Source organism: Dendropsophus ebraccatus, chromosome 2 (assembly GCF_027789765.1).
Source record: "Dendropsophus ebraccatus isolate aDenEbr1 chromosome 2, aDenEbr1.pat, whole genome shotgun sequence".
NCBI classification, from domain to species: domain Eukaryota; kingdom Metazoa; phylum Chordata; class Amphibia; order Anura; family Hylidae; genus Dendropsophus; species Dendropsophus ebraccatus.
The window spans coordinates 150,126,882-150,148,265 of record NC_091455.1 but is presented as its reverse complement, the minus strand read 5'-3'; the positions used below and the strand labels follow the sequence as shown (position 1 = coordinate 150,148,265).

At 40.5% G+C, this 21,384-nt stretch overlaps 1 protein-coding gene across 7 annotated transcripts in view; it reads right to left on the bottom strand.

Annotated features, from left to right (window-relative positions):
* The window catches only part of COBL (cordon-bleu WH2 repeat protein), a 342,443-nt gene that overhangs the window by 202,025 nt on the left and 119,034 nt on the right, over positions 1-21,384 (bottom strand). For all 7 annotated transcript variants that reach the window (XM_069958515.1, XM_069958510.1, XM_069958512.1 and 4 more), the window contains one exon: positions 14,878-15,078. In XM_069958515.1, coding sequence (XP_069814616.1) covers positions 14,878-15,078 — 201 coding nt within the window. The remainder of the gene's footprint in view (positions 1-14,877; positions 15,079-21,384) is intronic.

Below are 21,384 nucleotides of genomic sequence, written 5' to 3'. Positions count from 1 at the left end.
CTCCAAAATGCATATATAGCTTTTTAAATGTGCTGTTAGAGCACACAGCACACTTTCCATACATGTTTCTATATACTCCCTGCCTCCCCCATGTAATCCATAAAGTAACTTTATAAAACTGGCGCCCGGTATGCAAATTACATCAGGTAGTCACCTGGGCGGTGTTCGGCTAGATGGTAGTCACAGTCAGTCCGGGTCCACTGGGCGTTCTTCGGTGGTAATCACGCCCCTCTGGGCGTGATTCAAATCACCCAGTAGCTCTGACATCACTCGGGAGCGCGCCGTGCTCGACGTCGGCGCGCCTACGTTATTACGCCGACACGCATGCGCAGTACAGCCGCTCCCATTCTGGCTGTACTGCGTCTGTGCAGAATAGCCTTGAACTCCGGCTCACACTGAGTTTGAGGCTATTCTGCACAGGCGCAGTACAGCCTGAATGGAAGCGGCTGTACTGTGCATGTGCGGCAGCGTAAGAACGTAATTTGCATACCGGGCGCCAGTTTTATAAAGTAACTTTATGGATTACATGGGGGAGGCAGGGAGTATATAGAAACATGTATGGAAAGTGTGCTGTGTGCTCTAACAGCACATTTAAAAAGCTATATATGCATTTTGGAGGTGATTGGTTCCCTTTAAGTATTCTTCTATTTCTACCTCTGAAGTTCCCGCAGAGCACAGTACTACCTGGGTTGGGACTCTTTTGACATCCTCCTGTCTACTTTTCTGATCCTTTATTTTACTTCTCAGCACGCAACTCAGTCAGCACGGCTGTACCACTCTCTCTACTCTCAATACAGATCAGAATCCTAAAGTGTTAAGAGTCTTATCAAGTGTAAAGTATTCTATCAAGGAAAAGCTGTATAATCTACTGCCTACCTTAAGTTTCTTCAGAGTAAACAAGATTTTATTTATGTTAAAGAGACTCCTCGATTCCTGTGATTCCTCGTCAAGCACCAACACAGTACACACAATCCTTGGGACATTTTCCCTTTCTGTGGGTGGCAGTACCAATAGTCCGGGTGGGTCACTATTCCACTCCGGACCACCGTGATAAGTACCCAAGGGACCCTGCAACAACCCGGTAGGTCACTGTCCACAGGAGAACAAGGTATAGCCAGCCCCTTAAACTAAAAGCAGGTGTACCACCATACCGCACTGGCATCATGACAAATTACCATCTCTGGGCTAGGCTATATCTCAGCCAACCACCAAAGAGCTGGCGTCACATCTAACCATCTGGCAAATTACCTGCTGTACCTCCACACCGTGGGACACCACAAGATATCTGCAAAAATTGAGTTGGTGGGTCTTGAGGACTGGAGTTGAGAAACACTGCCTTAACCCAAATTGATCTCCAGGGACATTATCATGTGATAAAAGAAGTACAGAGGGGCTCACAACGCAAGCCCTCTCTGAACAGCGGCTCGGGACCGCGGCTATTGGCCCGCGCCGGCTAATTAACCATTCAAATTATGTTAAAAGCACAGCATTGGCAGACTAGATGCTAGATGCGATTGCGAGGGGGGTGATCCGTGATACCTGATACTCAACAACGTAATGAAGCTTATCCTGGCTGAGAAATCCTTTACTATGGGCTCCAGCTGCCCTTAGTAATGGATCACTGATTGTAGAAATCAATGCAGTACATATGTACTGCACTGATCTCTATGATCTTCCTTGTAGAACTATTAAATTATCAGATCCCTGATCTCACATAGTAAATGGTGTAACATCAAATGGTGTCACATCAAATCTGGAAAATTGTGATAGAAGTGAACAAAAAGTCACATTATTGCAAGCAAGCTACCGACAGAAAGTACAGATAATGGCACAAAAAATGCTGCCTCAAATAACTCCATATACCAAAAAATAAAAGCATTCTAAGGATGGTAATAGAGCAATTTTAATCACTGTAATCATTCTGACTTTAGGAACATAGATTACATGCCAGTTTTACCATAGGGCTTAAAATGGACCCCCTCCCCCCTCCGAAATGTGAAAAAAAAATTGCTTTCTTTTTCAAGTTTAAAGCACAAATAATCTTTTCCCAGTTTTGCAGCAGACTCTGTGAGGAATGAAAGGTGGAATCTGATTGGTTGCTAGGGGCAACGAAGCCAGTTTCACTTTACACCATGTTTGATAAATCTCCCCCTATATCTTTATATATCTCCACTGTAAATATATACCAGCCAGACAACTGCTTTTAGAGCAGAGAGGTGGTTAATACCCTTGTTTGTGGCTTACTTCAAACCTGGTGACCGGGAGATATGTGGCTGATGGCTGATTAAAGCAAAGGGCTGGACAATCACTTAAAGAGGTTTTCCAGGATTTTAATGTTTTTTCAAAAATCATCTAGCATTATTGCCTAAGTCAAGACAAACCTCCCCATATACATTTTTCTTCTCTATCAGCTTCTATTGAGATGAAAAAGCTCTTTTTATATCTTGTATTGTTTGTTTACAAGCTGCTCTGTCTGTTTACATATGCAGCACACCCAGTGGCCAGAGTTGGAATTGCAGTGTATAACAAGCTAATCAAATACCATGTGCTGCAGCCTCAGGCCAGGTTCACACTATGTAAAAAGAACGTCCGTATTTCATAACAATGGCCATAGTTGTTATGAAATGCGACCGTTGTTTTTACATAGTGTGAACCTGGCCTAGGCATAGAATTAGATCTATTTTTTTGGACTATTTTCCTCCTGCTTCCACAGCTTCTGCCTATGGTGCAATGGTAAGTGTCAGGATTACTGTGCTCACTGAAGGGTTCGGGTCTGGTGACAGAGTTTTTTTATTTTTTTCCCCCGTCTTAGGGTCCATTAACACAGAGTAAGAACGGCGGAATTGTCCGCAGCAGAATGCCGCCAGCCTCCGTGTCATAATGACGCTCTATGGGAGGCGCGCGCGGCTCCTCTCCCTGCGCTGAAGAATGAACATGTTCATTTTTCAGCGCCGAGAAATGCAGGGCGCACCTCCCATAGAGCGTCATTATGACACGGAGGCTGGCGGCATTCTGCGGAGGACAATTCCGCCGTTCTTACTCTGTGTTAACGGGCCCTTATTTTCCAGTGATGGCTTGTGCTAAGCATTATAGTGATTGTATTTCCCCTGCAAAGAAGAAACTCTGAGGTATTATACAAACAAGATGAATTTACAAAGAAAATAAAGCTCCACTGACAATACCTATTGACTCTATACCTTCTAAAACTACCCTGGATATCTGTATACATGTATTACCTAACCAAGTCTATAAATAAATAATAAAACCAAATCTATTTGCCACAATATAACAATAATAATAATAATTTTATTATTATTATTATTATTTTGTGGCAAATAGATTTGGTTTTATTATTTATGTATAGACTTGGTTAGGTAATAAATATATACATGTATATCCAGGGCAGTTTTAGAAGGTATAGAGTCAATAGGTATTGTCAGTGGAGCTTTATTTTCTTTGTAAATTCATCTTGTTTGTATAATACCTGTGTTTCTTGTTTGCAGAGGAAATACAATCCCCATAATGCTTAGCACAAGCCATCACTGGGAAATAAGATGGAAAAAAAAAATCAAACTCAGGTTCTGAACCCTGGTCAGTGAGCATGGTAATCCTGACACTTACCATTACACCATAGGCAGAGACTGGTGAAGCTGGAGGAACATAGACCATAACAGTGTTCTGCCACACAGAGCTCCTCTCCACCCCTGTCCCGACCTCTCCTCTCCACAGACATAGAGGACACCAGCAGCAGCTCTATCTATAGGAAGGTTTACTCTGACATCCCATGAGCCCTGTGTGTGTGTGGAGGGGTGGCTTAGGACGGGGTGGAGATGATTTCTGTGGTGTGACAGAGAGAGCTATCAGATCGGCAGCAGCACAGAAACACAGCATTCCCCCTCCCAGAGTGACTCTCACTGCTCCTGCTCTGGAAGGGACACAGCCTGCTGCAGCATTGTGTGATTCACTCTGGAGACGGAGAGACACTGTAGAAGTCTGTGCTGCTGCCGAGAGCCAATCAGAAAGCATCAATACCCGAGTCCCTCCCCCTCTCCACACACAGGACTCAGCCGCTTCCAGCTATATCAGAGGACACATGCAGAGTGCAGACACAGGAGTGACGTCACCGAACCGGAAACACTGTGTTTCTGGTCCGGGATGTGACAGGAAGTCAGAAGCTCAGGAGCAGGCAACTCATGTGACCAGCAGGGGCATCTCCTAGAGCTGACAAGTAATGTTAGGGAAGTATATTAGAAAAGGGTTAACCTTGGTTAACCCTTTCCTAATACCAAAAATCAATTTTTCCTGGAAAACCCCTTTGAGGGTACAAACACACGCAGCAGATACGCAGCAGATACGCAGCAGATTTGATACTGTGTTCAGTTATTTAGATCTAATCTGCTGCGTATCGCAGCAGTAAATACACAGCGTATATGCCCTGTGTGTTTGTACCCTAAGCATGGAATCTAGCAAAAGCATGGAAGCATGGAATCTACAGGAAGTCGTGTTTTCTTTCCAGTCTAACACAGTGCTCTCTGCTGCCACCTCTGAAAAGGTTTTCTATGGGGATTTGCTACTGCTCAGGACAGATACAAAGAAAAATAACAAATCTATACAACTTTCTGAAACCGGTTGATTTGAAAGAAAACATTTTTCAACAGAGTATCCCTTTAATTTATCAACTCCGGGTTCAGGCTGCAATGATTAAAGCTTTATTCCCACATGCATATGACTGCAACCATGCCCCTAGCACTCTTTAGTGGTAGCGCTGTGTTTCTGAAAGTCCCAGCAACATTGCACATTGCACGGTCATTGGAATATGTGGGAACACATAATTATGTGTGCAGCAGATGCAGGTTCTTAATGTCACATCTAAGAGCAGCCTGAGACATGTAGCTGTTCACATGGGTAGAAAGGTGTAAAGATGTAAATCCCCATACTCCAATTAAGATACAATAAGCACCATGCAACTTATTGAAGATACAAGGGTACAGGTGGGAAAAGCTTTTAAACAATCACACTCCATTTAAAATTATCTAGTTACATGTGTTAAAGGGGTAGTGCGGCATTGGAAAATTATTCACTAAATAACACATTATAAATTTATACAACTTTGTAATGTATGTTATGTTAGTGAATGGCCCCCTTCCCCGTGTCCCCCCCACCCCCGGAAGTGTAGTGCACTATACATATCTATTTCGTGTTGACCCCGGCCGCCATCTTGGGGACAATGACGTCGTCTTCGGGAGGCCGGCCGGACTGCACCAGCCCTCCTTCATGCCGACCCCTCTGCCGTGTTATCAGCTGCTCAACCGCGATTGGCTAAGCATAACAAAGCGTAAAGAGGGGGGCCGGAAGGAGGGACGGCTGCAGCGGTTCGGCCGGCCTCCCGAAGATGACATCATTGTCAAAAGATGGCGGCCGGGGGTGACACGAATCAGGTGAGTATAATGCATCACATTTCCGGGTCTAGCGTGGGTGGGGGGGAACAGGGGAAAGGGGCCAATTACTAACATAACATATATTACAAAGTTGTGTAACTTTGTAATGTGTGTTATTTTGTGAATAATTGCTTAGCGCCGCACTACCCCTTTAATTCAGGTTAACAGATAACACTAGAACAAAAAGTGCACATTGTTGTTAAACCTTCGTGGTAAGGTCTTAAAAAAACAATACCAAAAAAAAAGAAAGGAAAAAAAAGAAGGAAAATTTTTTTTTTAAGATTAATAAAAATAACAGACACACACACACACAGTAAAATAAAAGCAGAATACGGCCTAAGGCCATGTTCACACGCTGTATTTAGCTGTTAAACAATGGCCATTGTTGCAGAGTGCAACAATGGTTGTTGTTTAACAGCACTGCTTAAAGGGGTTGTCAAGTGAAAATCTTTTTTCTTTCAAAATAACTTGTCAGAAAGTAATATAGATTTGTAATTTCCTTCTATTTAAAAATCTCAAGTCTTCCCATAGTTTTCAGCTGCTTTATGTCTTGCAGGCAATGTTGTTTTATTTTCAGCCTAACACAGTGCTTTTTGCTGACATCTCTGGCCGAGATAGGAACTCTCCAGAGAAGGAGACGTTTTCTATGGGAATCCTCATAGAAAACCTCTCCTGCTCTGGACAGTTCCTGCTCTGGAAACAGGATACACTACGGTCATTGTTGAACTGCAGCCGTAGAAAATAACAATAAGGCAGCATTGGCCGCAGGAACATGTAATACAGCGGCCGTAGTTTGCTGATGAATACAGACGCTATAGTAAACTACGGCCACTCTAATATGGTGTGTGAACATAGCTCGATACAGCATCTATTGAAATCAGTCGTCTGTATTTAAGGGCTAGGACATTGTCCTCCAGAACAAGACATGTTTCATGTTACCATCATCCACACTGGCTAGCTCCAAAATATATAATATAGTTAGCAAGAAAAAATACAAGCATATCCCTATGGTGAGAGGTAATGATTTGCACTTCTTTTACTGGACCTAAGGAACTTGCACCAACTGAGACGATAATAAACTCCACTTTATCACGGAATATTCTTTAAAGAAATGTGAGGTCATTTGTTCAGTAAATTTACCTTGCAACAGAATATTCACTCCATGTACACCATTAAAACTACATCTGAATGGGTAAAAGGGTTAATCCACAATTCAAAGTCATCCCTATTCATAGGATAGGATTAGTCCAACCAGACACATAGGGGGAGATTTATCAAAGGGTGCAAAATTTAGACTGGTGCAAACTGCCCACAGCAACCAATCACAGCTCAGCTTCAGAAAAGAGGAGCTGTGATTGGTTGCTGTGGGCAGTTTGCACCAGTCTAAATTTTACACCATTTGATAAATCTCCCCCATAGTAATTTTCTATGTTATAAAGCTCCATAGACTTGAAGTGCTTGCCGTGTATAAGTGTTGCATTTCCCTCCATTCTGGTGGTCAGCAAGGATCCCAGTGGTTGGACCCCCTAGATCACCTAGTTCTTCTCTATTCTAGGGATAAGGAAAAAATTTAAAGTGTGGGATAAAAGTGGAGGGACCTTACGATGATGCATAAACAAATGTTCTCAATGTCAGTAAACTAAAGTAGTGTATAGAAGACTAGGACAATGTTTCTCCAAAATGATATGAGAGATTGAGAAAACTTTTACTTCAAGTGTGGTTCTGCATGTTATAGAATTATAGGGTGTATGTGTATACATATAAAATATAGTCAAAAGGATGTAGACACCCCTCCTAATTTTCATGGGTAGCTGTTTAAGCCACACCCAAGCTGTTGTGTGTACATAAGGAGTAGTTCTATTTCTGGCTATTATATACCTTTTATATGGTATTATTCATCCGACTTCTCATCTCCAGGCTTCATGTCTAATTTCCTGTTGTCCCTGAGCTTGTGACCTAACCTCTACCATGTCTCCTTTACAATGCATACACAGAAGAAGGGATCCTGTACCCCTTTCAAGTTCTTTCTCAATGGACTTCTATGGGTAACACATATTTTGGGATAAGTTAAAGAATGTGTCCAAAATAGATAAAGTTTGGAAGAATAAGGCTGCCTAGGTGAATAAGATAATCAGTAGTGGGTTCAGCTTTTCCTATTCTTATCTGCTATTATGACTGGGGATGCTCATTTTCTCTGCAATGAAATCTAATATTTCAAGGCCTTGATCAGTTTATATAATCCTTTTCATATAACCAGAATCAGCGATCAGGGCTCCAGCAGCAGAACTCAGCTCAGCTTATAGTCAAGCAACCTTTTTAACAAGAAGGAATTCAGGAAAACCCCTTAACAATACCAATTTAAATGTGTCGGCGACTATGTAATGCAATGGTTGTGTTGGGTCATGATAGTAGATGTTCCTAATAGCATAAAAAGCAGGATAAGTCTATGTTCCCACTATGTAAAAATAAGGGCAAATAATGGCCCTTGTTGCAAAACAACAGCTGTTATTAATAATTATGATCATTAAAAATGGACATTGTTTTTCAACAAAAGCCGTTATTTGCCCTTATTTTCCCATTGTGGGAACACAGCAAAAGAGATGCACTTTACAGTGGCTATCTACTTAGACTCACAGGGAAAAGTATTAAGAAATATACACTGCTGAAAAACACTTAAACAACAAAATATAACTCCACGTAAATAAAATTTCTGGCAAATATTTGCTGTTATTTTAAAACAACGGCTGTAATATTGAAATAATGGCAGTTATTTACTGTTATATGGCGGCCATCCACTCAATTTCAACATTGTGTGAACAGATCCTTTCTGTGTTTTTAATCCACTCCTGGTTTTGGTTGCAATATGAGGACCACAATACTGACTGAAATATACCTAGTGTGAACCCAGCCTAAATATGATGACAGAAATACTGACCAAAATACTACTTGTAAACATACCTTTACAATTAAAAACATGTTTAGGACCCAGAATCCTTGGTCAGGCTATGTGCACACAACATCATTTTATGAAAAATAACGGTCGTTATTTTACAATGTTCATGATCATTATTTACGGCAGTTTTTCTTCAAACAACGGCCGTCATTTTGCCTAAAAAAAGAAGGCGTGAACACAGCCTTAATGTGCGGTGTTGGACTATACAAAGTTTTTTACTAATAGACACATTGTAGAAATGGTATTAGTTCTATAAATATCACTGTATATGCTAAATCTGTAAAGCTTACAACCTCTGGCTGGGTGTTTTGTGCTACTTTTTAAAGAACAGCTGACACTGGACATGGCTACAGACTAAAGAGAAACCACATAATGATTAAAATCTTGATACGTCTGCCAGCTATTCTTAGCTGCATTGTGTAATCGTTCTCTCAGCCTTGCTTCCATTATTTACAGGATGATACTTAAAACTAAGACTGGAAATTAAAGAGCTGGCTGGAAAATTATACCAGAAGGCCAAGGAACTGCTACTTTTTTAAATACTATGGACAAGACATGAATTGCTACATTGACACAATTGATCAGACTGAATCCAAAGACTTGTAGAAGAAATCTCACGTCCCCAACAGCAAAAACTAACACAGATTCTATTCTATGGTAGCATAAGCCAAGTTAGGCTAGGTTCACACAGGAATTATTTTCTCCGCCACAGTTCTATTTAGCTGTTCCGTTATTAACCCCTAGACAACCCTGGGCGTACCCGTAGGTCCTGGGCTGCCTAGGGGTGTTCAGAGTGCGGCCGCGCGTCGTCCCCGCTCTGAACTGCCGCGGTCCCTGGTGGCGCTTGTAGCCCGGGACCGCGGCTATTAGCGATCACGGTCCGATCGCCGTGCCCGCTAATTAAGTAATCAGATGCAGCTGACAAAGTTGACAGCTGCATCTGATTACTTCTTGCAGCCTGATCCCTGACACCCCCCCCCCCGATCCCCGTGTCCTTACCCACCCGGGGTCTGCGCCGTAATGATCCCGGCTCGGCACTCGGTTGTTTTCGGCTGCAGCAGCCCCCTTTTCCATGTTATAAATAAAAATAAAAAAATAAACATGTTTGGTATTGTCGCGTGCGTAATTACCCAAAATGTTAATTTATCACATTCCTGATCTCGCACGGTAAACGGCGTAAGCACCAAAAAACCCCAAAGTGCAAAATTATAATAAAAACTTGCATATGCGCAATCAAGGAACCAATAGAAAGAACACATCATGGCGCAAAAAATGACACCTGACACAGCCCCATAGACCAAAGGATAAAAGCGCTATAAGCCTGGGAATGGAGCGATTTTAAGGACATATATTTGTTAACAATGGTTTGAATTTTTTACAAGCCATCACATAAAATAAAAGTTATACATGTTACATAATGTTGTAATTGTAACGACTTGAGGAACATATATAACAAGTCAGTTTTACCCCAAGGCAAGCGGTGTAAAAACAAAAACCCTCCAAATAAATAAAATGTGTTGGGTTTTTTTCAATTTCACCACACATTGAATTTTTTCCTGCTTTTTCAGTGTACTTTATGAAAAAATTCAGCCTGTCACTGCAAAGTACAATTAGTGGCGCAAAAAATAAGGGCTCATGTGGGTTTCTAAGTGAAAAAATGCAAGTGCTATGGCCTTTTAAGCACAAGGAGGAAAAAACCTATACACAAAAATTTTAATTGGCCGGGTCCTCTAAAGGCCCTATTCCACCAACAGATCTGACGACAGATTATCTGCCAAAGATTTGAAGCCAAACCCAGGAACAGACTATAATCAGAGAACAGGTCATAAAGGAAAGACTGGATTTCTCCTCTTTTCAAATCCACTCCTGGGTTTGGCTTCAAATCTTTGGCAGATAATCTGTCGTCAGATCTGTTGGTGGAATAGGGCCTTAAGGCTTTAACTACAGTACATAAATGGAATATGATGAATACGATGAACGCCCCATTCATTTCTATGTATTTTTATTGTGCTACTTTTGTCATAAATGTGCTCAGTTTGCATGCATTCTTTTAGTGTCCCATTTTTTTGAAGGAAAAAAAAAAATCCTGCATGCACTTTTTTTCCTCCATTCACAAAAAAGGAACACAAATGGGAAGTGCACTCATTTTTTTTTACATGATAGTCAATGAGGACGGATTTAAACAGAAGCTATTACTGTTCAAATCCCTTTGCAAGTTATCAGTCTTCACTAATGAGAAACTAAGGCTATGTTCACACAACGGTTTTTCAGCTTCGTTTAAAATGACGTTCGTTATTTTGAGGCTAAAATAACGGACGTTATTTAGCAGCCTGGCCTCCCCATAGTGCAATGACTGGTGTTTGTACATTATTTTAGTTTGGGATTACTAATTGGCCTTTGAAAATTGAATTGAAAATTTAATAGTAAAAACTGAGAAAAAACGGTGAGAAAAGAAAAACTGTGTATGAACTACTATTAACTAACGTCCGCTGTTTGCAAAAGACGCCCGAAAATAATGATCATGTTTATTTATTATTTATAACGGACGTTTTTGCCACGGACATCAAAATAATGAACATGATCATTATTTTAGACGTCTTTTGCGAACATCGGACATTTTCTATTAGTTGTTCACACACAGTTTTTCTTTTGTCACTGTTCTTACTCCGTTTTTACTATTAAACTCAATGGACTTTTCAATTAAGCCACACCCAAAGCCCTATTAGTAACCGCAAACTAAAATATTGTGCAAACACCAGTCAATGCACTAAGGGGAGGCCAGATACCTAAATGACATCCGTTATTTTAGACTCAAAATAACGGATGTCCTTTTCAACAGAGCTGAAAAAAACGTGGTGTGAACATAGCCTAATAATGCAAGTCAATGGCAAACGGGTCCTGCAATATGGCATACAGTAGCATCAGTTTTTACTATTCGTTTTTTTTCTTTCCTTTAAACACATATGTTAAAAGGACAGCAAAAATGCAGCACAAATCTGAATTTATTTTAACTGAATGCATCAATCCCCGAACAAAAGGCTTCTCTTAAAGGAAACCTCCACATAAGGAAAATTTGTTTTCTATTAAAAGTACATTAAAAGTTATATAGATGTGTCTATACAATGAATTACCATATCTGTATGGTCCTGCCACACTCATAGCTGTTTGAGATCCAGGAAGTGAAGAAAAATGGCCTCTGTGCCAATTCACATTGTCTCCTGCTCCCACTGCTCTCCCACCTTAGAAGACAAATCTTCCATGCCTCTGTCTCACATTGTGGGTGTTTCCTGAGGACAGGCTGATGATGCAGATAGGGGGCAGGGCGTGAAGTCACAGGAGGCTTGGCTGGATCCCCCAATCCCCTGAGTGATTCACCATCTCTGACCAGCCAGAAGCAGGTATTGCACTAATTTCTCTAATTGTGCAGAAGTGTGCAGTAAATTTAGGGCTATGTTCACACATGTTGGAGTTTCATTGCAGTACTGCAGCGCATTCACAGAAATTATGCAGTAACACAAGTAAATGATGCTAAACGGCAGAGAGGATCAGAGCTGCCACTGCCAATCCCACCTGGAGAAAAAACAAGGCATAAACAGTGTATCCCATGTAAGATAAAGTCCTTATTGTGGGGCTCAACTTCAAAGATAAAAGATGCTTGATCACATGTGCTTACTTTATTCCAATATCAGCGTTACAGGGAGAGAATACAGCATGCTGTGTGGTGTTACAGGTAGAGAATACAGCACTGTGTGGTGTTACAGGTAGAGAATACAGTGTGCTGTGTGGTGTTACAGGTAGAGAATACAGTGTGCTGTGTGGAGTTACAGGTAGAGAATACAGCGTGCTGTGTGGTGTTACAGGTAGAGAATACAGCATGCTGTGTGGTGTTACAGGTAAAGAATACAGTGTGCTGTGTGGTGTTACAGGTAAAGAATACAGTGTGCTGTGTGGTGTTACAGGTAGAGAATACAGTGTGCTGTGTGGTGTTACAGGTAGAGAATACAGCGTGCTGTGTGGTGTTACAGGTAGAGAAAACAGTGTGCTGTGTGGTGGTACAGGTAGAGAATACAGTGTGCTGTATGGTGTTACAGGAAGAGAATACAGTGTGCTGTCAGGTGTTACAGGTAGAGAATACAGCGTGCTGTGTGGTGGTACAGGTAGAGAATACAGCGTGCTGTGTGGTGTTACAGGTAGAGAATACAGCACTGTGTGGTGTTACAGGTAGAGAATACAGTGTGCTGTGTGGTGTTACAGGTAGTAACTGAGTGTTGTGTGGTGTTACAGGTAGAGAATACAGCGCTGTTTGGTGTTACAGGTAGTAACTGAGTGCTGTGTGGGAGGGACAACAGTTAAATGATAAAGTACTGCAAATAATTCAGTAACACAATGAAACTGCAATGTGTGATCACAGCCTAGATGTTCTGCAACAGATTTGGGCAGGGAATGGGCAGGGTGCAGGACTGTGATGAACAGCTGAGGGAAAGCATTGCATTCTGGAACCAGTACTGCATTCTGGGAACTGCTTAACCAGGAAGTACAGAAACATAATACAGAACAAAACACCCCAAAACAAATGGATTTTTTGTAGTTTCAAAACTGGGATAGACAGGTAAGTAATGTTATATGCTTCTGCAGAAGTTTCATTTTTTTTAACCTCTACCTGGAGTTCCCCTTAAAGCCTGACGTATTTATTACACTTTAACTTTTCAACACTCGAAACATGGGTATAAGCCATATTTAATATAATAATATTTATATGACATATCTAGATAATATATCTAAAATGGCAACTTCCTAAAACATTTACACATGTTATAATTCCTAGCCCTAACTATATCCTGGCTGAAAAGCCATGCATATAGGTTTTATGTCAGCTTCCAGCTAACTAATAATTATACACAGAAAACTGATATTTTCCTGCCTGAGCTACCAAACTAGGCTTAGGTTTTACATAACAGACAACACACATTGTACACGGCAGTCTGATAAGTGAATGTACATTGTGTCTGCACATGGAAGGCGTTACTTAAATTTAGGAAACAAGGTGTGTTACTGTGGCACCCATGCTCTAGATTGCATGAGCAGCTAGTGAGGTAACTCCTTATCTGTTGTATCCTAGATTACCATGTGTTTATAAGTCTGAATGGAACAAGGTGGAAAAGTATGCATAACTAGAATTTAATAGCTTCTATAGAATAGTGTAGTAAACTTGCTAGCAACATATTTTACAGACCATTCAGACCTTATATAGGTACTCCAGTGTCAGTTAGGAAAGAGTTAAACCTGTTCAATCCCCACCCATAATCTAAGCTTGTGAGTAATAGGTTCTATTTCATGAATTGGGCTGTTTGCCTGTATCATGTGCTGACTCCTGAAGCTGCTAAATATCCTTACTGCCTGGTCCAATCTGTCTCCACCCCTCTTTCCTCCCCCTCCCTTCTGAGACAAAGAACATGCGATCTTTGTCTCTTCTGTAGTCCAGGCAAGCTGTAACATGCATTCTCACGGTATGCTTGGAAGTATGGTTTCCAAAGAAATTAAAGGTCAACCCTTTTAATAAACTGTAATGAGACAATATAAAAAAGGTGGACCAATGGCTGTTTAGAGGGTTCCTGATGGGATGCCACCTTTTCTGGCCTAAAGACCTGTCAATATATCTTTTTACAGTGCCAGCAGTTTTCAATGCGGGTGTCCATTTGTTCTGTTCAAAATGACAACTCCTAGAATGCACTTACAGTCTGAAGCTGTCAGGACACGTTAAGAGTTGTAGTTGGAGGATCATAGACATACTGTATATTGGCCAAAGGAAGCAATAGTACTTAGAGATGAGAGCATACTGCACTAGACTATTTTTGCATGGTTTGTGCCAGATGATTCTGTTGATGTCTGGAAATTTCTTGATATCAAATGTCTTGTATTAATATCTTAAGGGTACAAACCCACACACCGTATACGCAGCAAATACGCAGCAGTTTCATGGTAAAGATTTGATGCTGTGTTCAGTTATTTAGATCTAATCTGCTGCGTATTTGCTGCGAATTTGCTGCGTATCGCAGCAGTAAATACGCTGTGTATACGGTGTGTGGGTTTATACCCTAAGCATTAAACCTGCAGCAGATTCTGAAAGTTTAAATGGACCCTTTGGGTTTTTCCCATTTGAAGCACCAATCACCGCTTGTGCAAAGAATGGAATCTATGGCACAGGTGCAGATGCGTGCGTTCATGAGTGGGGACAAGCGTTGGAATCCGCTGGAACTTCTCCGCGCGGATTCCTCAGTCTGAACATACCCATAGAATGGAAAGTCCAATAAACTGTTGGCTCCCTTTTAAGACAGATACCGTTGCTACCCCACTGATGAGGTTCACAAAGTTCTGTTGTGGTGTTAATCGATGTCAAGTTTTGCAGCAAAGACTCTGAACAGATGTGCAGAAGTCTTACACAACTTTCAGCAGTGTGCTTAAATTCAACAAACTCAATTTGCTTACCTGCCATCAACAGTGACAGTTTTTTCCTGCCCATCTGGTAAACATACTGTGAGATCCACCCTTCTATGGAGCAGATTTTCTTTAGACTCTTCTGAGTTTTGGTTTGCCGTCCCCTCAGATTCAGTAGATGACATGTGCTCCATTCGTGGTTTGGAAGTAGACTGCATTGGCGGAGGAGGAGCACGGGCTTTCATTTTCTTACTGGAAGACAAGTGAAAAAACAAAAAGTGAACACATTTTATACTGTCAACATCTGTTTGCACTCAATAATTAAATGCCAATGTGTTTAATAATTTTTAGAAAATGCACAAAAAATAACTGTCTGTGCTGTGGAGAGGGGAGGGGGGAGATTAGTCAGCAGCAGAGAACAAAGGATTACACAACAGGGAGGCGCTTAAAGCCCCTATTGAGAGGTCAGTGCTGAAATCAGAGGAGAAAGCCTGGTGATGTAGCTGTAAATTAACCCTTAGGGGACACAGCCAGTTTTCATTTTTGCGTTTTCGTTTTTCCCTCCTCGTGTATATAAGGCCATAGCGCCTGCATTTTTCCACCTAGAGACCCAAATGAGCCCTTATTTTTTGCGCAACTAATTGTACTTTGCTAAGGCAGATGTAATTTTTGCCTAAAATGTGCCGGGAAACCAGAAAAAAATTATATGTGTGGTGAAATTGAAAAAAAAAATGTTTTTTTTTAATTTGGGGGGTGGTTGTTTTTACTATGTTCGCCCTGGGGTAAAACTGACTCATTATATATGTTCCTTAAGTTGTTACGATTACAACGATATGTAACATGTATAACTTTTATTTGATTTGATGGCTTGTAAAAAATTAAAACCTTTTAAAGAAAATATATGTTCCTTAAAATCGCTCCATTCCCAGGGTTATAGCGCTTTTATCCTTTGGTCTATGGGTCTGTGTGAGGTGTCATTTTTTGCGCCATGATATGATCTTTCTATCGGTACCTTGATTGCGCATATATGACTTTTTGATCGCTTTTTATTACAATTATTCTGGATTTGATGCGACCAAAAATGCGCAATTTTGCACTTTGGGATTTTTTTGTGCTGACGCCGTTTACCGTGTGAGATCAGGAATGTGATTAATTAATAGTTCAGGCGATTACGCACGCGGCGATAGCAAACATGTTTGTTTATTAATTTATTTATTTATTTTTATTTATAAAATGGGGAAAGGGGGGTGATTCAGACTTTTATTAGGGGAGGGGATTTTGTGTTATTAAAAATACATTTTTCTTTTACTTTACACATATACTAGAAGCCCCCCTGGGGGACTTCTAGTATATGCACTCTGATCTCTCATAGAGATCCATGCAGTATAGTTATACTGCATGAATCCATGAGATCGGTGTTCTATTACTTTTGGCTGCTGCAGCCAAAAGCAATAGAATGCCGAGCCGGGATCAGCGCCATTACGGAGCAGACCCCGGCCCGGGATGGATGCGGGGATCGCCCCCCCGCAATCGCGCCGCAGGGGGGCGATCCCCCCACTAGACCACCAGGCATGTATAACAGCAAGTATTTAGAAGCAGCTGTCAACTTTGACAGCTGCTTCTAAGTACTTAATTAGCGGGCAAGGCGATCGGACCATGCCCGCTAATAGCCGCGAGCCCGGGCTACTCGCGGCACCCGGGATCGCGGCAGTTCAGAGGGTGGTCGCCGCGCGACCCCCCTCTGAACTCCCATAGCGGCACGAGGACGTTCAATAACGTCCTGGTGCAGCTATGGGTTAAAGGAGACCTGTAACTTCCCGTGCCGGGGTGACAGGCTCCCGCCCCCCCCCCCCCCCCGTTAAAACCCCCCTATACTCACATGATCCCGCCGGGTCCCGCTTCCTGAGACGGTCGGGTCACGAAGATATCAGCGCCCGAAGCCCGACGCGCGCGCTGACAGCAGAGTCAGACGCTCATAGAGAATGAATGGGGAGTCCGATGCTCCGTCATTCTCTATGGGCATCGGACTCAGGCGCTCATATCGGGCGCTCAGGAAGCGGGACCCGGCCGGATCACGTGAGTATAGGGGGCTCTAACGGGGGGTCGGGAGCCTGTCACCCCGGCACGGGGGGTGACAGGTCCTCTTTAACTCTTTGTTGTCCTGTTTTGGTGCCTCATCTCCCTCCACCTAGACAGGGGGGAGAGCTTCAAACTGCTTTTTCATTTTTTGGCTAATAAACCCAATTACAAAGTTTCTTAAAATCGCCTGTACAATTGATTTCTGCAAAAAAGTGACACTTTAAAGGGGTTTTCCCATCTCATCAAGTGATAACATAATATCAGATTAAGCCTCTTATGATAACTTACAGGGCTGACTTTTGGGACCTCTACTGACTAAGAAAAAAGGGATCACATCACTGCTTTCTAGCACAACAAAAAGTATGACATGTGCTGATATGAAAATTGGCACCAGACATGCCCACATTTTTAAGTATCTCAGTGTATTTAAATGTGCTAATACTTCCCAAACACATACTGGATATGAGCAAGGGAGGACACAATCCAAAATGTGTTATTCCACTGTATGTTTTTTTTACAGAATAAACCATTTTTATTATATTACCATATTGCTGACTGAAAGAAGCTTCTTCCTGGGCAACACTTGAATAGTTGATCTGTTTTTTCCCTTATTCTAGTTTGACAGCAGGCCCCTGCCTTTGGGAGTATCTTGACATCTGATCCCAGCACTTTGGTAACCCTATCTGGACATTACTGTTCCCTGATTCTGGGGTGATATCTACAAAGACCAAGGGGCCAAAAGGTGTGAATCCACCTTAAATTGCCTTTATGCTACTACATCCATTACAGTATAACAGTATTGTCTCTGCTTTTTTCCTTCCTAATATGAGACCGACATTGGTACTGAAGATATTTGAACTCTTCTTTTCTGCCCCTTCTGACCAACTATGTATCAAGGGCAAATGGACCCTAAATACAGAAGCCATACTGGCTGAGACAAAAACATTCCTGAATGGGTAATCTGACTTTTTCTGACTTGTATACATTGGATATATAGGGTATACATTGGATATATTACAATACTTTGCTGTATATGTTGAATCTAGAAAGTTGCTGACAAACCACATGACCTACAGTATGTTTAAAAAAAATAAATATCTGTAAAAACACTTAGAAATAGCTGAACATAAGGTTACCAAATTGATAAAAAACCTATATTTAGGGAGGGCAGTAATATCAATTACCAAAGGTTATTAGCAAGCATATTGACTCGTTTTTAAGTGTATCTGATTTGGAAAGCAAAACTTAATGATTTAGAATAGTATTAGAACTATACACACCATGTAATAATGTAATTAAGTCTCCCTGTAATTTGCACATTAAGGAACTACAAAAAAAGAAGACATTATGCAAATACCAAACATTATCTTCTTATGTGTCAGTTCTAGGCTGTAATGTACATAATGTTCATGGAAGTTCTACACAGAACTGGAAATGGAATCTAATAGCACTACTTTCTGCTGCTTATGTAATACATACTAATCGGAAAGAAAGAGTTCTCAGCTAGCAAATTAAATGTTAATAAATTAATCCTCATAACAGGATAGAATGTGAATGAACTTTGGTAATGAAATAATAAATATGAATATATATATATATATATATATATATATATATATATATATATATACACTTTGGGAGACTTTCAAGGATAACAAGCATTTTGGATGCATTAGAATAAGGCTAGAAAGTAACATTTGGTCATCTGCCAATTGCAGTTCCATGGCCGCAACACATCACTATGGGAAAAAGGGTCACAGATGGCCTTGCTGCCAACATAATTAATCTGACTAGGGCCTTTGCCTTGAAGAGGACTGGTCACCAACCACTAAACTAGTAAAACAAACACTGTGAAACTTAAAAAAAAATAAATCTATATTTTTTTTTTCATTTAGGCGGGTTTGATGTGTACACTATATTTGCCCAATGGTAAAACTGACATGTTATGTAAGTTCTTCAAGTCAGTACGATTACAATGATAGGCAACTTATAAAACTTTTAATATTTGACTGCTTTTAAAAAATTTTATGTTTGTAAAATTGCTCTTTTCTGACCATGATAACACTTTTATTTTTTGGTCTATGGGGCTATTTGAGGCGTAATTTAGCTTGCTTGCATATATGCAACTTTTATTACTTTTTATTCCTATTTTTCTAGATTTGATGTGACCAAAGATCTTTTTGCACATTGGCAATCTTTTGCACTTACGCCATTAGCAAAAAGATTTTTATTTATTTATTTATTTATTTATTTAAAAAATGAGAAAATCTGTAGTCCCCCAAGGGGACTTCTATGCACTGCACTGATTCCTCATAGAGATCAAGCATTGATCTCTGCAATCCGTACTCAATTACTAATGGCTGCTGAAGCCTATAAAAAAAAGGATTGCCGAGCCGAGATCAGCATCATTACATCGCAAAGACCGGCAAGTATGAAAGTGGGGTTGGATGCAATCTGGCCACTAGACCACCATGGATGCTGTTTCAACAACATTTAAATGCTGCTGTCTGTTTTGATAGCAGCATTTAAATGGTTAATTAAACGGCTATCAGCAGCTCACCCCTTACTGTACCCCCTTAGGGACCATTCAGAATATGGGTACGTCATGGGTCCTTAAGGAGTTACAGGGTGTTGTGTCATGAAGCAAAGTCGGCAAAATCAGATGTGTACCACGTACCGGTACACGTACTGTTTATAGTAAGGTAACTTACATTCCTTTTTTTACCAATACCATGACTGGGTTAAAAACACAAAAACTGGGCTAATATTTCGATCATAACCACTCCCGATTTTGGTTGAAAAAAAAACTGACCAAAAGACCGACAGAAATACTATGTGTAAACATAGCCATGCAAAGTTTTTTTTAATCATTTCTTGGTTTCCTCTCTGAATTGTGACCCTGTTGTTCTATGCAACGATGCACACACTTTCCCACAAGTTGGAGACCTACTGCCAGTACTTCCTAGATATTGCAGTATTGCAGGGGTTTTCCCATCTCATCAAGTGATAACATAATATCAGATTAAGCCTCTTATGATAACTTACAGGGTACACGTACTGTTTATAGTAAGGTAACTTACATTCCTTTTTTTACCAATACCATGACTGGGTTAAAAACACAAAAACTGGGCTAATATTTCGATCATAACCACTCCCGATTTTGGTTGGAAAAAAAACTGACCAAAAGACCAACAGAAATACTATGTGTAAACATAGCCATGCAAAGTTTTTTTTTAATCATTTCTTGGTTTCCTCTCTGAATTGTGACCCTGTTGTTCTATGCAACAATGCACACACTTTCACACAAGTTGGAGACCTACTGCCAGTACTTCCTAGATATTGCAGTTGAACTAAGCATGCCTGGCCCACTTTAGTTGGTTGTTACCAATGGAAAAAAGTTATCAGAACAATGCAGGTACATACTGTAGGGGATTAGTAAGTCTATATCTCCTATACAGTACCGTTTCAGTAATATTTGTACATTTTAAATACATTAAATTTCACATAATGCATTACTTTAGACCCATAATTATATAAAATTATATCAGTAAATAAAATAAACCCCCAAATGGCTCCATTAAAAAGTAAAACATGTCCCACATGTGCCACAAAAGCAAGCTATATAGCAAGTTATAACTCTTAGAATGATACAGTAAATTAAGAAATTTTTGGGACAGTAAGGCACACATTGATTTGGTCATCAAGGGGTTAATTTTGGTCTTATTGGATTTACCAACCAACTACTAGAATCTACTAATCTACTATGACACCAATTTTGATCCCATCCAACCCTGAAGACATTTTGGTGACAAATGAATCTATTTTGAGGGTGGAGGGGGGGGGGGTAATAGGTAATATAAAGGAAGGACTTTTACTTGTCTGTACCACTAGATCAACCTCTGGTTTAAATTTGTAGAGCATCTTTCATATGTAGTAAATGTAAATATAGTCATGCTGATGACAGACTGAAATACATGATTTCCCCCATAAAATTCCATAAATGCAACAGAACACAATTATTTGGTGAATTTACAGCCTATCAACATGCACTGGTGACATAGGCAGAGAGAGTAGTAAAGCTGCATCATCCATCCTCTCTGGTTATATATATATAACATGCACAATTGCTGCTTTATCATTGGAGGTAGGATACTCCCTCCTCTGTAGCTGATTCTCTCTCATTAAGTCATTGCTCATTTGCAGTCTGCAATACTTAGAATTACCATTTGGAAATAGAAAGTATCACACATTCACCAAGTTTATTGTAAAAAAATAAAGGTCTATAAAGGGTGCCTCCAAACACAGCTTTTTTTCCAATACACATGTTACTATTTTATTTTACCTGTTAAATGTTCACAACTATTGTGGTGAGTATTTTGATCAGCATTTTAAGCCAACACCAGGTTTGGAATCAAAAGGGAACATCTGCACCTTTTGGCTAAGTTCACACACAGTATTTTTACTCAGTATTTTGGTCTG